General features: G+C 47.3%; 1 protein-coding gene across 1 annotated transcript; it reads left to right on the forward strand.

Annotated features, from left to right (window-relative positions):
- Nucleotides 1–4,474: 4,474 nt before the first annotated feature.
- On the forward strand, nucleotides 4,475–14,277 carry LOC308139624 (putative transcription factor ovo-like protein 3; the record flags this gene model as incomplete). Its single annotated transcript, XM_080509088.1, has 4 exons — nucleotides 4,475–4,562; nucleotides 7,417–7,517; nucleotides 11,803–11,992; nucleotides 13,955–14,277. 4 exons carry the CDS (start codon nucleotides 4,475–4,477, stop codon nucleotides 14,275–14,277), a joined length of 702 nt encoding a protein of 233 aa, XP_080365214.1.
- Nucleotides 14,278–17,754: the final 3,477 nt, after the last annotated feature.

The following is a 17,754-nucleotide window of genomic DNA, read 5'->3' on the forward strand; positions in this document are numbered from 1 at the left end:
GCATTAACAAACAGGAATGCTCAGGCTGCAGCAGCTGCTGGATGTTTGAATGGTTCAGAACCTCAGACTCACCCTCCATGGTGAAGCTGCTCTGCAGGTTTCTCCCTCTGTGATTGGTCACACGCTGCAAGCTCCGCCCCTTTCACCTGGACGCACTGATCCTGAAGGATTAAATGACCAAGGTGTTAACCTGCTTGCTCTTAAGGCCTATGAGGACACATGTGTTAACCAGGTAGGGAGACATATCCGGAGTATGTTAATATATAGGAATGGTGGCTGAGCTTCAAAATGGATTGACATCAAAACAAATGTCCATGTGTCCCTTATTTCTGGACTTTTGGGGCGATAAGAATGTCAGAATGATCCAGTCACATGTTCCTCTCCTTCCCACACTTTGTTTCTTATGATGACTACAGCCACTAAAACAATACAAGAGAATTCCTACTATTAACGATGTTTCAGTGCACAAGACTCACTAAGCTCATTTATTCTGGAGCCAAAAATCCCATTTGGTCTTTAGAATAAAGAAAACAGATTAGATTTTCCTCTGGTTTTAGCTGCTTCGTCCTTCTTCCTTTGATTCAAGCTGTTCATTACACAAGCTTCCAGACTCTGGCCACTGGCCTGTAGACCAGCCAGCAGGTGTCCCTGCTGTCCCTGCTGTCTGCTGTCCCTGCGTGTCCCTGCTGTCCCTGCGTGTCCCTTCTGTCCCTGCTGTCCCTGCTGTCACTGCGTGTCCCTGCATGTCCCTGCGTGTCCCTTCTGTCCCTGCTGTCCCTGCTGTCACTGCGTGTCCCTGCATGTCCCTGCGTGTCCCTTCTGTCCCTGCTGTCCCTGCTGTCCCTGCATGTCCCTGTGTGTCCTTGCTGTCCCTGTGTGTCCTTGCTGTCCCTGCGTGTCCCTGCGTGTCCCTGCGTGTCCCTGCTGTCCTTCTTGGACTGACCTCTGCTGCTATTTGCATGATGCGGTTGACTCTCGCTCTGCGTCCGTGTTGCCGTGCTCAGAACAGTACAGTAAGATCAGCTCTGTGTTGCCGTGCTCAGAACAGTACAGTAAGATCAGCTCTGTGTTGCCGTGCTCAGAACAGTACAGTAAGATCAGCTCTGTGTTGCCGTGCTCAGAACAGTACAAGAAGATCAGCTCTGTGTTGCCGTGCTCAGAACAGTACAAGAAGATCAGCTCTGTGTTGCCGTGCTCAGAACAGTACAGTAAGATCAGCTCTGTGTTGCCGTGCTCAGAACAGTACAAGAAGATCAGCTCTGTGTTGCCGTGCTCAGAACAGTACAAGAAGATCAGCTCTGTGTTGCCGTGCTCAGAACAGTACAGTAAGATCAGCTCTGTGTTGCCGTGCTCAGAACAGTACAGTAAGATCAGCTCTGTGTTGCCGTGCTCAGAACAGTACAAGAAGATCAGCTCTGTGTTGCCGTGCTCAGAACAGTACAAGAAGATCAGCTCTGTGTTGCCGTGCTCAGAACAGTACAAGAAGATCAGCTCTGTGTTGCCGTGCTCAGAACAGTACAGTAAGATCAGCTCTGTGTTGCCGTGCTCAGAACAGTACAGTAAGATCAGCTCTGTGTTGCCGTGCTCAGAACAGTACAGTAAGATCAGCTCTGTGTTGCCGTGCTCAGAACAGTACAGTAAGATCAGCTCTGTGTTGCCGTGCTCAGAACAGTACAGTAAGATCAGCTCTGTGTTGCCGTGCTCAGAACAGTACAGTAAGATCAGCTCTGTGTTGCCGTGCTCAGAACAGTACAAGAAGATCAGCTCTGTGTTGCCGTGCTCAGAACAGTACAAGAAGATCAGCTCTGTGTTGCCGTGCTCAGAACAGTACAGTAAGATCAGCTCTGTGTTGCCGTGCTCAGAACAGTACAGTAAGATCAGCTCTGTGTTGCCGTGCTCAGAACAGTACAGTAAGATCAGCTCTGTGTTGCCGTGCTCAGAACAGTACAGTAAGATCAGCTCTGTGTTGCCGTGCTCAGAACAGTACAGTAAGATCAGCTCTGTGTTGCCGTGCTCAGAACAGTACAGTAAGATCAGCTCTGTGTTGCCGTGCTCAGAACAGTACAAGAAGATCAGCTCTGTGTTGCCGTGCTCAGAACAGTACAAGAAGATCAGCTCTGTGTTGCCGTGCTCAGAACAGTACAGTAAGATCAGCTCTGTGTTGCCGTGCTCAGAACAGTACAAGAAGATCAGCTCTGTGTTGCCGTGCTCAGAACAGTACAAGAAGATCAGCTCTGTGTTGCCGTGCTCAGAACAGTACAGTAAGATCAGCTCTGTGTTGCCGTGCTCAGAACAGTACAAGAAGATCAGCTCTGTGTTGCCGTGCTCAGAACAGTACAGTAAGATCAGCTCTGTGCTGATTGTGCTCAGAACAGTACAGTAAGATCAGCTCTGTGTTGCCGTGCTCAGAACAGTACAGTAAGATCAGCTCTGTGTTGCCGTGCTCAGAACAGTACAGTAAGATCAGCTCTGTGTTGCCGTGCTCAGAACAGTACAAGAAGATCAGCTCTGTGTTGCCGTGCTCAGAACAGTACAGTAAGATCAGCTCTGTGTTGCCGTGCTCAGAACAGTACAGTAAGATCAGCTCTGTGTTGCCGTGCTCAGAACAGTACAAGAAGATCAGCTCTGTGTTGCCGTGCTCAGAACAGTACAGTAAGATCAGCTCTGTGTTGCCGTGCTCAGAACAGTACAAGAAGATCAGCTCTGTGTTGCCGTGCTCAGAACAGTACAAGAAGATCAGCTCTGTGTTGCCGTGCTCAGAACAGTACAGTAAGATCAGCTCTGTGCTGATTGTGCTCAGAACAGTACAGTAAGATCAGCTCTGTGTTGCCGTGCTCAGAACAGTACAAGAAGATCAGCTCTGTGCTGATTGTGCTCAGAACAGTACAGTAAGATCAGCTCTGTGTTGCCGTGCTCAGAACAGTACAAGAAGATCAGCTCTGTGCTGATTGTGCTCAGAACAGTACAGTAAGATCAGCTCTGTGTTGCCGTGCTCAGAACAGTACAAGAAGATCAGCTCTGTGTTGCCGTGCTCAGAACAGTACAAGAAGATCAGCTCTGTGCTGATTGTGCTCAGAACAGTACAGTAAGATCAGCTCTGTGTTGCCGTGCTCAGAACAGTACAAGAAGATCAGCTCTGTGCTGATTGTGCTCAGAACAGTACAGTAAGATCAGCTCTGTGTTGCCGTGCTCAGAACAGTACAAGAAGATCAGCTCTGTGTTGCCGTGCTCAGAACAGTACAAGAAGATCAGCTCTGTGCTGATTGTGCTCAGAACAGTACAGTCAGATCAGCTCTGTGCTGATTGTGCTCAGAACAGTACAAGAAGATCAGCTCTGTGTTGCCGTGCTCAGAACAGTACAAGAAGATCAGCTCTGTGCTGATTGTGCTCAGAACAGTACAGTAAGATCAGCTCTGTGCTGATTGTGCTCAGAACAGTACAAGAAGATCAGCTCTGTGTTGCCGTGCTCAGAACAGTACAAGAAGATCAGCTCTGTGTTGCCGTGCTCAGAACAGTACAAGAAGATCAGCTCTGTGTTGATTGTGCTCAGAACAGTACAAGAAGATCAGCTCTGTGCTGATTGTGCTCTTGGACACATCCTGCTGGGAACCAGACACTTTCAGAGTGTTTGGTTTGCAGTCGGTCTGGGAAAGTCCCGGGAGGTGTTACGGGTTTAGAAATAGGACTGAACCTCAAAAGCATCATTTGTGTTCAGACGTGCTGAGGATTGAGGGTTGGAGGGACCCTGAACCACACTGGAGTCCACAGCATCACCTCATGTGGTCTAAAGTCGGCGTGCTGCCAGTGGCACGGTTCAGATTGTGACTGGTCTTTGTGTTGTTAGACGCCAGTAATCCCTCCAAACAACTGCAACACAAAGTCCAGCAGCAAGAGAAAAGGCTGATTTACCTAGCAGTTAAGGCTGTGGCTCTTTGTGCTGCTCCTGTTACTCAGACCGTGGCCTTTGTCTGAGGCCAGGGTTGGTCCACCTCCAACATTTGCATGCTAAGGAGTCACTTGAATTTGGAGCGCCCGGATTCTCACTACCTGACATGCAAAACCAGAGGAGGACCAGTTAAAAGTGGCTCACGCACGCCTTCACACAGGTGTCCCAGTCCCAGGCCTGCCCATCCTGCACTGCAGCCATACACTGCCACCGCCATACACTCCCACCGCCTGACCAAAACCAGCACTGTGATTTCCAGTCCTGTTCTGGGTGTGATGGCAGAAAGGAAGCTGGGATCTCCTGTTATACAGCCGGAGCAGATCTCACTGGGTCATTAAGGAAGGTGAGATATCCTCTTATACAACCAGTTCAGATCTCACTGGGTCATTAAGGAAGCTGGGATCTAGTTTCATACAACCAGTTCAGATCTCACTGGGTCATTAAGGAAGCTGGGATCTAGTTTCATACAACCAGTTCAGATCTCACTGGGTCATTAAGCGAAGGGACGTCAGAGGAAAGAGTGAGAGGATGCCGAGGTCTTTCCTCGTCAAGAAGAAACCTGGTCCTTGTGGCGCATGGCAGTGGAAGGAACCAGAACATCACCAGTGGACAGAAGGTAACTCACACACACACACACACACACACACACACACACACACACACACACACACACACACACACACACACACACACACACACACATACACACACACACACACACACACACACACACACACACACACACACACACACACACACACACACACACGCAAAGGCAGCAGAACGATAAAATCTTGTTCGCCAGGATTTTCATACTCCAAGAAGGCGCTGGGAAACGTGTAGGCCACGCCCCTCACCACAAGCCACGCCCCCTCATTTTGGGCACACTTCTGTGAAGCTGCATTTTAACTGCACAGCTTATTTCTTGCTTCAGATGTTTTCAGATACATTTTGCTGAACTGTTTCTGAAATAAAAGACAAAGTTTGTATCCAAGCCGCCATTTTGCTCTGGTTTTAATGGTTTTAACTGCAGGAGCTGACAGTCCTGAATGACGCGGTCAGCGGCGTCAAGGAAACTCTAATGCTACATGGTACATGCTACCCAGCGTCAGGGCTCACACTGGGCGAGGCTACATGCTATTGGTTTTCAGAGCTCACACAACAGCGAGGCTACATGATACAAGCTAAAGGTTTTCAGAGCTCACACAACAGTGAGGCTACATGCTACAAGCTAACGGTTTTCAGAGCTCACACAGTAGTGAGGCTACATACTACAAGCTAAAGGTTTTCAGAGCTCACACAACAGTGAGGCTACATGCTACAAGCTAACGGTTTTCAGAGCTCACACAGTAGTGAGGCTACATACTACAAGCTAAAGGTTTTCAGAGCTCACACAACAGTGAGGCTACATGCTACAAGCTAACGGTTTTCAGAGCTCACACAGTAGTGAGGCTACATACTACATGCTAAAGGTTTTCAGAGCTCACACAACAGCGAGGCTACATACTACATGCTAATGGTTTTCAGAGCTCACATAACAGCAAGGCTACATACTACATGCTAATGGTTTTCAGAGCTCACACAACAGCAAGGCTACATACTACATGCTAATGGTTTTCAGAGCTCACACAACAGCGAGGCTACACACTACATGCTAATGGTTTTCAGAGCTCACACAACAGCAAGGCTACATACTACATGCTAATGGTTTTCAGAGCTCACACAGTAGTGAGGCTACATACTACATGCTAATGGTTTTCAGAGCTCACACAACAGCGAGGCTACATACTACATGCTAATGGTTTTCAGAGCTCACACAACAGCAAGGCTACATACTACATGCTAATGGTTTTCAGAGCTCACACAACAGCGAGGCTACATACTACATGCTAATGGTTTTCAGAGCTCACACAACAGCAAGGCTACATACTACATGCTAATGGTTTTCAGAGCTCACACAGTAGTGAGGCTACATACTACATGCTAATGGTTTTCAGAGCTCACACAACAGCGAGGCTACATGCTACAAGCTAACGGTTTTCAGAGCTCACACAGTAGTGAGGCTACATACTACATGCTAAAGGTTTTCAGAGCTCACACAACAGCGAGGCTACAAGCTACATGCTAATGGTTTTCAGAGCTCACACAGTAGTGAGGCTACATACTACATGCTAATGGTTTTCAGAGCTCACACAACAGCGAGGCTACATGATACAAGCTAAAGGTTTTCAGAGCTCACACAACAGTGAGGCTACATGCTACAAGCTAACGGTTTTCAGAGCTCACACAGTAGTGAGGCTACATACTACATGCTAAAGGTTTTCAGAGCTCACACAACAGCGAGGCTACATACTACATGCTAATGGTTTTCAGAGCTCACATAACAGCAAGGCTACATACTACATGCTAATGGTTTTCAGAGCTCACACAACAGCAAGGCTACATACTACATGCTAATGGTTTTCAGAGCTCACACAACAGCGAGGCTACACACTACATGCTAATGGTTTTCAGAGCTCACACAACAGCAAGGCTACATACTACATGCTAATGGTTTTCAGAGCTCACACAGTAGTGAGGCTACATGCTACATGCTAATGGTTTTCAGAGCTCACACAACAGCGAGGCTACAAGCTACATGCTAACGGTTTTCAGAGCTCACACAGTAGTGAGGCTACATACTACATGCTAATGGTTTTCCGAGCTCACACAGTAGTGAGGCTACATGCTACATGCTAGTGGTTTTCCGAGCTCACACAGTAGTGAGGCTACATGCTACATGCTAATGGTTTTCAGAGCTCACACAACAGCGAGGCTACATGCTAAACACAATAAAATATGACTGATAGTCATTGGCAGGGGCATTTGTGTAAATACAAAATGCAGCGCCCTGTCATGGACTTGTGGCAAAATGCAGATGTAAACAAGACCAATCTGAGCCAATTACACAGAGTTTGCAGAACCAGCAGAACAAACTTCGGCCCAGTCAAGGGGCACAGTTGGTCTTTTGACAGACAGAGCTGAACAAAGACAATTACGTTATTTGTTTGCTCAAAACGTGTGTCAAGTTTCTGCTGCTGTTTCTGGAGTCGGAATTGACCTTCAAGGCCAAGTCCTTCTCCAGAAGACGCATCACTCAGGCCGGTCAGATCATATGTCCTGACGAAGGCCAAAGGATTTGTTGCTGGTTGTGTCAGCAAGCCAACTTTCATCTTGTTCTTTTGGGAGTATGCAGCAGCAGAAGGGTGCCACCTGATTTACTGGCACATCACCACAAGCTGGCCTGGTGGAAGTATTTGTTGTTGAGTGCAGTCATTTGACTATTTGATCTGTTCATTAACTGGAAGCTGCAACTTTACTTTTAGCAGGTGAAAATCAAATGTCCTGCAGTTCAGATGCTGAACAGCCGGCCTCCACTTCACAACCAGGACCAGGAGCAGGATTCTTAATGCCAGTCCCTGTGGCAGCAGCAGGAGGAGCAGGCAGTGACCCTGAACCAGACTGGTCCACTCTGGTGCTCAGGACCTCCTTCTACCCCCCCAGCACATTGGCCCTGGTCAGTGGAACCAAGGTGAGACCTTTTTATCTGGCAAACTATCACATTCATGGGATGATTGTCTTCATTCAGTCAGCTCTTATTGATCCTGATTTGTAGAAAACCAATATCGTTACACAGCAGTTTATGTACATTTCCTTTAATCTAATGTTAGCTTGTTATGAGCTAACATGGCTTCTATGGGTCTCGCCAGACGATGGCGCTTGCGTCTGGCCAACTTTCTGCTGCCTCTCTGCTCTCGTTCTGTGATTTTTCTCGTACTATACTTTGTTGTTTCAACCCTTTTGACAAATAGCGGTGTCTCAGCAACCAGTCAATGTGATGGTCACTTGCTGTTGAGGCAGCGATGGAAGATTGGGTTGTACCTGGGTTGTACCACACTTTTCCTCTCCAAACCTGGAGCGCCATGCGTCATGGGCGGAGCACCTGCTGCTAGCAGGGCGCTGACACAGGAGTAGGCGGCGGCAGGATTCCAGTCCGGAAGTGGACATTCCAAGGATCTTGAACCTGGCCAAGCGGGTCCAGGGCTCCCGGGACTGAGCGGTGCTCCAGGTGGGTTCCTGTTGGAGAGCCTGACAGGGGCGGGGCCTGCGTGTCATCGCCCATCAGGAGTATCTCGGACCGGGTCTTTCCAACCCAGCATGTTTGTAATCCTATATCCTGCCAGCGTGTCCTGGTCCTGGTTCCCTGTCCAGTGGACCATCATATCCGGCTGTGGAAGAACGTGCCGGTCCCAACACACCTGTGTTCCACCAGGATCGCCCTGCTAAACATGCTCCATTGGGAACCAGCTGTTTCCTCTCTGATCTTTCCGCCAAGGAGAAACTGGATTTGATGTTCCTCACAGAGACTTGGCAGCGGGAGAACGAGTACCATCTTAAAGAGTTCCAATCCAATCCAATCCAACTTTATTTGTATAGCACATTTAACACAACAGCTAAGATTGGCCAAAGTGAATCACAGTTGAAAATAATAACTAAAAAATTCCGAAGGAAATCTTGTTGTTCCTGCCACCTGCTGCCGACCGACACCCCCACTATCTACTATAGGTTTGGTCCTGTAGCTCTAATCCTAGGGTGGGGGCGAAAGTGCACGGAACCCAGCCAATTAGTGAGCGATCTGTGACCCTACCTGTAGGCCATTCCCCAAATATCAGCTCGATTGCACAAACTGCTAGCATGGTAACTAGCATGCTGGGCTAATGCCTGCTCTCTACCTGAAAATCACAGAGGATGCTTCCCAGGTGTCACTGACCTGGAATCCGGTCTTATCTCACATGCTAATATGCTAAGCTACCTCGGCAGCTGGACCGGTGAGGGAAGGTTCACCTGGGCAGGTTCACCTGAGTAGGTGAGGGCAGGTTCACCTGGGCAGGTGAGGGCAGGTTCACCTGGACAGGTTCACCTGAGTAGGTCAGGGCAGGTTCACCTGGGCAGGTGAGGGCAGATTCACCTGGACAGGTTCACCTGAGTATGTGAGGGCAGGTTCACCTGGGCAGGTGAGGGCAGGTTCACCTGGACAGGTTCACCTGAGTAGGTGAGGGCAGGTTCACCTGGGCAGGTGAGGGAAGGTTCACCTGGGCAGGTTCACCTGAGTAGGTGAGGGCAGGTTCACCTGGGCAGGTGAGGGCAGGTTCACCTGAGCAGGTGAGGGCAGGTTCACCTGGGCAGGTGAGGGCAGGTTCACCTGGGCAGGTGAGGGCAGGTTCACCTGGGCAGGTGAGGGCAGGTTCACCTGGGCAGGTTCACCTGAGTAGGTGAGGGCAGGTTCACCTGGGCAGGTGAGGGCAGGTTCACCTGGGCAGGTGAGGGCAGGTTCACCTGGGCAGGTGAGGGCAGGTTCGCCTGGGCAGGTTCACCTGAGTAGGTGAGGGCAGGTTCACCTGGGCAGGTGAGGGCAGGTGAGGGCAGGTTCACCTGGGCAGGTGAGGGCAGGTTCACCTGGACAGGTTCACCTGAGTAGGTGAGGGCAGGTGGGCAGGTGAGGGAAGGTTCACCTGGGCAGGTTCACCTGAGTAGGTGAGGGCAGGTTCACCTGGGCAGGTGAGGGCAGGTTCACCTGAGCAGGTGAGGGCAGGTTCACCTGGGCAGGTGAGGGCAGGTTCACCTGGGCAGGTGAGGGAAGGTTCACCTGGGCAGGTTCACCTGGGCAGGTGAGGGCAGGTTCACCTGGGCAGGTGGCCAGTCTGTCACAGGCCAAACACATATAGACACACAGCCACACACACACTCACATTCACACCTGGAGGCAATTGAGCGTCACCAGTTCTCCTCACAAGTCCCCACAGGAAAGTTGAACCCAGGTGTCGCTGTGAGCTGAGGGCGCAAACTGCGCCACCGTGTGGTCACAGAAATGAACACTTCCAATTACATCCACTGGCAAAACGAAAAGAGAGACGTTTTAATGGTTTAATGGTTTTAATGATTGACTTAAAGTCACTTCTGATTTGTTCTGGTGTCTCTGCCAGATGTTGACATGAAGACAAGGGGAGTCTGATTATTAACTCTGTCACTTCTAATTCACCCTTCCATTATTACTTCTGTCCATCTCTTCGAATTCACCCTTCCATCAACTATCTCTGTCATAGTTATTTTTCAATTCACTCAAACAGAAATGTGCTTTTTAATTGAAAGAAAGACATTTTAAAATACATTACAGTCATTCCAATTTGCTTTTATAGAGAAAAGAGAAAAGCCCAACATCCACATGAGCAGCAGGTTTGTTTGTGACTGTGGAGAAGAGAGGAGAGGAGAGGAGAAGAGAGGAGAGGAGAAGAGGAGAGAGGAGAGAGGAGAGGAGAGGAGAGGAGAGGAGAAGAGAGGAGAGGAGAGGAGAGGAGAAGGGAGGAGAGGAGAGGAGGAGAGAGGAGAGGAGAGGAGGAGGAGAAGAGAGGAGAGGAGAGGAGGAGAGAGGAGAGGAGAGGAGGAGGAGAAGAGAGGAGAGGAGAGGAGAAGAGAGGAGAGGAGAGGAGAAGAGAGGAGAGGAGAAGAGGAGAGAGGAGAGGAGAGGAGGAGGAGAAGAGAGGAGAGGAGAGGAGAAGAGAGGAGAGGAGAAGAGAGGAGAGGAGAAGAGGAGAGAGGAGAGGAGAGGAGTAGAAGAGAGGAGAGGAGAGGAGAAGAGAGGAGAGGAGAAGAGGAGAGAGGAGAGGAGAGGAGAGGAGAGGAGGAGAAGAGAGGAGAGGAGAGGAGAAGAGAGGAGAGGAGAGGAGAGGAGAAGGGAGGAGAGGAGAGGAGGAGAGAGGAGAGGAGAGGAGGAGGAGAAGAGAGGAGAGGAGAGGAGAAGAGAGGAGAGGAGAGGAGAAGAGAGGAGAGGAGAAGAGGAGAGAGGAGAGGAGAGGAGGAGAAGAGAGGAGAGGAGAGGAGAGGAGAAGAGGAGAGAGGAGAGGAGAGGAGAGGAGAGGAGGAGAAGAGAGGAGAGGAGAGGAGAAGAGAGGAGAGGAGAGGAGGAGAGAGGAGAGGAGAGGAGAAGAGAGGAGAGTAGAAGAGGAGAGAGGAGAGGAGAGGAGAGGAGAGGAGAGGAGAGGAGAGGAGAGGAGAGGAGAGGAGAGGAGAGGAGAGGAGAGGAGAAGAGAGGAGAGGAGAAGAGAGGAGAGGAGAGGAGAAGGGAGGAGAGGAGAGGAGGAGAGAGGAGAGGAGAGGAGAGGAGGAGGAGAAGAGAGGAGAGGAGAGGAGAAGAGAGGAGAGGAGAGGAGAAGAGAGGAGAGGAGAAGAGGAGAGAGGAGAGGAGAGGAGAGGAGGAGAATAGAGGAGAGGAGAAGAGAGGAGAGGAGAGGAGAAGGGAGGAGAGGAGAGGAGAGGAGGAGGAGAAGAGAGGAGAGGAGAGGAGAAGAGAGGAGAGTAGAAGAGAGGAGAGTAGAGGAGAGGAGAAGAGAGGAGAGGAGAGGAGAGGAGAGGAGGAGAGAGGAGAGGAGGAGGAGAAGAGAGGAGAGGAGGAGAGAGGAGAGGAGAGGAGAAGAGAGGAGAGGAGAGGAGAGGAGGAGGAGAAGAGAGGAGAAGAGAGGAGAGGAGAAGAGAGGAGAGGAGAGGAGGAGAGAGGAGGAGGAGAAGAGAGGATAGGACCCACCCTGTGGGGAGTTGGATGCATGTGGAGGTGTGTATTTGTGTTTTGAAGAGGTGGTGCCATGTGTGTGTCGAAGGTGTGGTTTAAAATTGAGGGGTCGCGGGGGGGGGGCCCGGGCATTCTACCGCTCTAGGTGGACACGTTTTTTGGTCTTTGTGTTCAGGGTGATGAGGTCAGCGAAGAAGAAGACGAGTAACGGGAAGATAATCGTGCTTCCTGTCTCTTGTGTCTGTCCCTCCAGCCTCGACCCCGCCCGTCCCCGGTCTCAGGAGACTTCGTCTGCTCGGTGTGCCACAAGATCTTCCCCTTGCAGCGCATGCTAACGCGCCACCTCAAGTGCCACAGCCTGGTGAAGAGACACCCTTGTCGCTTTTGTGGCAAAGGATTCAACGATACCTTTGACCTGAAGAGGCACATGCGAACACACACAGGTCAGACATGTGGACACTTTCCACCACAGCCTGGGACACAAGCAGCAGGACGACCCTGCAAAGTGCAAAGACAAGAAAGGGTGACTGTTGCTTCAACGCCTGGTCACAGTTCAGTCTTATCCATCTTCATACAGCTCAGTGCAGCGTCTCTCCATCAGTACTGACTCACCCTGTGGACATGAGACCAGGAAGACGTACGTCCAGTGTCCATACAGGACATAATTACTGACTCACCCTGTGGACATGAGACCAGGAAGACGTAAGTCCAGTGTCCCTACAGGACATCAGTACTGACTCACCCTGTGGACATGAGACCAGGAAGACGTAAGTCCAGTGTCCCTACAGGACATCATTACTGACTCACCCTGTGGACATGAGACCAGGAAGACGTAAGTCCAGTGTCCAGACAGGACATCATTACTGACTCACCCTGTGGACATGAGACCAGGAAGACGTAAGTCCAGTGTCCATACAGGAATTCAATGAAATGTGGTCCTGCAGACCAGCTGAAGGACGTGACTCAGCTTCAGGGGGTTCAGGGTGTCACAGTAAAGAGTCTAAACCAGCTGAAGGACGTGACTCTCTCCATAGAGAAAATCCAGCTTGTTTCTAACAGATGGAAACAGAAATGAATGAAACATGAACATATCGAGGAGTTGGACTGTTGTTGGGATTGACGTTTGGTCATTATCATTAAATTACTGTAAGTAGTAGATTACTGAAAGTAATAAATGAAGAAATGATTATATGAATTAAACTCAGTGTTATAAATGAGTAATACATTAAAGTTAATACATCATTAAAAATAATTTCTTAACTAATATTAAACTGGTCAACAGCCAAAAATTTGTCCTGAATCAGTTGAAAAAACAGACAATTTACAAAAAAATGTTTCGTTACTCAGTGTCATTAATTGAAATGAGTGTGTCTTTAATTCTTTAATAATTATGGGAACCCCTGATGAATGTGGAAATAAACATATAGTCAAACTCAGTTTAAAGAATTTAGTCAAGTTAGTGAATATTTCTTTACAAAATATTAAATAAAAGATTAGGTGTGAGATCCAAACACACTGTTGCAACCAGCAAATGTCACAATCAATACACGATAATCACCAGGAATCATTCAATTCAGCTAACAGGTGTTTATTAACAAAAATGCATTATGTCATTAATTATTTCACAGACCAACACATCAAAGGAGCAAACTTAATCTAACAAGGAGATCCAGTCTACTAGACACAAACTACACGAGTCTGTGTGTGTGTGTGTGTGTGTGTGTGTGTGTGTGTGTGTGGGTCAAAGAATGAAAGAACTGTAATGTTTCACCATTAGGGGGCGCTCTGTTGACCCGCTGATTAAAAGAACTATAGTGTTTCACCACTAGGGGGCGCTCTGTTGACCCGCTGTTTAAAAGAACTATAGTGTTTCACCACTAGGGGGCGCTCTGTTGACCCGCTGTTTAAAAGAACTATAGTGTTTCACCACTAGGGGGCGCTCTGTTGACCCGCTGTTTAAAAGAACTGCAATGCTGCACCACTAGGGGGCGCTCTCATTCGAATAAAGACAAGATTGTTGTAATGTGCTTTATAAACGGTTAGGGTTAGAGCTAACCCTAACCCGAGCCCTATTTAAATGAAGTTAGCATAAAGGGAAGTTAACTTTACCTAAGAAATGTACCACCAGCCACGAGGTAGCACCTTTACTGTATGAATATAGAGATGAGGTGAAAACGTTTGTTTCCTTTAATGCTTGTTAAAACAAATGGAAAATCTGTTTTTGTGTCAGAAACCTTTCTTGATAGTTTGAAAAAAGAACACACATATATGTTATCCATCTTGATTGCTGGACTGGAAGGTCAGAGGTCAGGTTTTGACCCCGTTGCACCTAGAGATAATTGCATGTATGAATGCAGCAGCGCCACACAGGGAAACCACACGTGCTTCCTCTCCTCCTGCTGCAGGTATCCGTCCCTACAAGTGTGAGCTGTGTGAGAAGGCCTTCACCCAGCGCTGCTCCCTGGAGTCCCACATGAGGAAGATCCACGGGGTCCAGCAGCAGTACGCCTACCGTCAGCGGCGCTCCAAGATCTTTGTGTGTGAGGACTGTGGCTTCACCTCCAGCCGGCCCGACGAGTACTTCCTGCACGTGAGGCAGTGTCACCCCGGCAGCCCGGCCCTGCGCAGGTACTACCGCCGCCAGGCCAGCGACAACGGCGGCTTCACGTCGCCAGACCGCAAGCTCAACCCGTATTTACTGTATTCAAGTCCTGCTTATTTCATGTAGGATGGCTTTCATCTGATCAAAGTACTGCTTATTTCATATAGGATGGCTTTCATCTGATCAAAGTCCTGCTTAGTTCATGTAGGCCGGCTTTCATCTGATCAAAGTCCTGCTTATTTCATATAGGCCGGCTTTCATCTGATCAAAGTCCTGCTTATTTCATATAGGAGGGCTTTCATCTGATCGAAGTCCTGCTTATTTCATGAAGGACGGCTTTCATCTGATCAAAGTCCTGCTTATTTCATATAGGATGGCATTCATCTGATCAAAGTCCTGCTTATTTCATATAGGATGGCTTTCATCTGATCAAAGTCCTGCTTAGTTCATGTAGGCCGGCTTTCATCTGATCAAAGTCCTGCTTATTTCATATAGGATGGCTTTCATCTGATCAAAGTCCTGCTTAGTTCATGTAGGCCGGCTTTCATCTGATCAAAGTCCTGCTTATTTCATATAGGACGGCTTTCATCTGATCAAAGTCCTGCTTATTTCATATAGGATGGCTTTCATCTGATCAAAGTCCTGCTTGTTTCATGAAGGATGGCTTTCATCTGATCAAGGTCCTGCCTATTTCATGTAGGACGCTTTCATCTGATCAAAGTCCTGCCTATTTCATGTAGGACGGCTTTCATCTGATCAGTGTAGTGAGCTGCAGCTATTTAAAATCATATTCAATAGAAATATCACATCTGACCCATTCATACATTTCCTCTCTTAAAAGTGCAGTGAAATGTATCACTTTGTCACGGCGTTGTTCACAAAGGGTAATAATTAATGTCATTCTAATAATAGTTCTATAGAAATGTGCCTTTATTATGTGATATGCTCATTAAAAATGAACGGTGTTCAAACACAAGTGTCGTCTCCTATTTCACATTATGGGGAACTAACAGTTACACACACACACACACACACACACACACACTCACACACACACACACACACACACACACACACACACACACACACACACACACACACACACACACACACACACACACACACACACACACACAAAGCTGTTATAGGTAGTTGGAATCTGTGTTTTGTTTCATTGTAAATAGAATTGTTGGAATCATACCTGCTGTTTTATTAATAAGCACAAAAGTGAATGAAATGTCGACCTCTTGTCAAGAACTCCAAAACCTTCAAGCTTTACAGTTAATTGTAGTTAATTCAATTATTAATTCCAACTCCAAATTAATAGTTTCGTATAAAATTTCAATAAATGTATCTTTGATCAAATGTAATCAGTGTCAATAGCCAAACTGCTAAAACCCAACATCATTTGTGGCCAATCTTCAGGCTGAATTAACTACAGAACTGGTGCCATGTGACGCTTTTGCAGAAAGAAATTCATACATAACAGGAAACAGTCACACGGAGGAAACTCCGCCTCCAAACCTGTGGAGGTCAAATGTATAGTAGAAGAAGAGCAGCGAGGAAGTTCTGCTGGAACCTTTCTGCTGGAACCAAGTTTCTACTGTCCATCAATTACTGTGCTCTAATCTCACCAAGTCAGCATTAACCAGTCAGCATTAACAAACAGGAATGCTCAGGCTGCAGCAGCAGTGTTGCTTTGAGCTGCTGGATGTTTGAATTCTTCAGAATCACAGACTAACCCTAACCCTCTGGTTTACACAGCAGGATAATCAGGTCCAGTTTGTCCCTGATTGTCTCCTTGGGACAATCTTCAGGACGCTCAGATAAGATCATCTCAGATTAGGGATGCTCGATATTGGCTTTTCTACCGATATCCGATATTCCGATATTGTCCAACTCTTAATTTCCGATACCGATATCACCAATACCGATATCACCGATACCGATATCACCAATACCGATATCTGCTGGCTTTTTACATCAAAACTGTTGGGTAACAACAACATAAAATAACTCCTACTGTGGAATTAACACATTATGCCTAATTTTATTGTGATGCCCCACTGGATGCATATGTGAATCAAACATGGCTTTCCAAATGTACACACTGAGAAAAATAAGAAAAATAAGAGAACAACAACTTAAATTCTGGAAAAAAGTGCCGTATTTATTTAGTGTTAGAGAGAAACCTCAACAACAAACTCAACAACACCACAGACAATATAAAAAAAGGAAGAGGCATATCTGCAGTCCATTAGTTGTAAACAGTCAATGAATGAATAACTGGACATAACTTGTCAAATAATAGACTCAAACTGGGCTCAATCTCTTTTAAGAGTAACAAAATAGTGCAAATATAAACAAGAAAGGCACAGAAATGCTCACAAAATTAAAACAGCCTTCCTTTAAAGTGCAACAAAAACAAAGACTGAAGTTGACTCGTCCATATAACTGGTCTATTTCTTTTTCCCCACGTCCTCGTGTGTAAGAGGGAGATTGTTCTGTATGAATACACTGGTTCACTGTCAACACTGGTGCAGGGTGCAGTCAGGTACTGGTACCAGTGCTGAACACTGGTTCACTGTCAACACTGGTGCAGGGTGCAGTCAGGTACTGGTACCAGTGCTGAACACTGGTTCACTGTCAACACTGGTGCAGGGTGCAGTCAGGTACTGGTACCAGTGCTGAACAGTGGTTCACTGTCAACACTGGTGCAGGGTGTAGTCAGGTACTGGTACCAGTGCTGAACAGTGGTTCACTGTCAACACTGGTGCAGAGTGCAGTCAGGTACTTGCGTGCAACACGAGCACCAGCAGGGAAGAGGGCCTGGTTGAGCCTCCAGTCCTCCACGGACATTTCATTCACCGGGCTTCTCCTTCTTAGCCACGAGTCCAGCGTGTTGTTAAACGTCATCAAGCGCGCCCGTAAACGTCCCATGCTGCGTTCATGCAGACTCGGAAATTCCAATATCGGTTGTAAAAATCCGATACCGATATTTCCAAATGTTACATTTTTAAGTCAATATCGGCCGATAATATCGGCGGGCCGATATTATCGGACATCCCTATCTCAGATCTTCCTTCATGTGTTCACACTGCTCTGATCTGAGATCAGGGATTTTCAACATGTTGGATTGTTTTGGCCCAAGTTCTCACCATGTCACATTTAGGATCAATTTGCTGAAACACATTTTTGAAACCCAAACTACTAATGACCAATTAGTACTACTAATAGCAAATGAGACGGGGGTGTTTCAAAAGCTCCCATTGACTATAAACCCCAAGTGTAAGTTTATTTTTTTTCTTTCTCTATTAAATACGTTCAATAAATGCTTATTGTAATTGTATTTCCTCCTTTTCTGTAACATTGCTGAGTGCAATAAAGTATAAACCTATAAAAACATAAAATGAAACGAATTATATAATAATAATGATAATAATAATAATAACAATAATAATAATAATAATAATAATAATAATAATAATAATAATAATAATAATACATCGATTTGGTTGTGGGAGTATAAAGTGTGCTTTATTTTGACATTTTATTACGATGTGGTGACTTCCTGTGGGTGGACGGGACTTCCGGTAATTTCCC

This window comes from Blennius ocellaris, assembly GCF_963422515.1.
Source record: "Blennius ocellaris genome assembly, chromosome: 14".
NCBI classification, from domain to species: Eukaryota; Metazoa; Chordata; class Actinopteri; order Blenniiformes; family Blenniidae; genus Blennius; species Blennius ocellaris.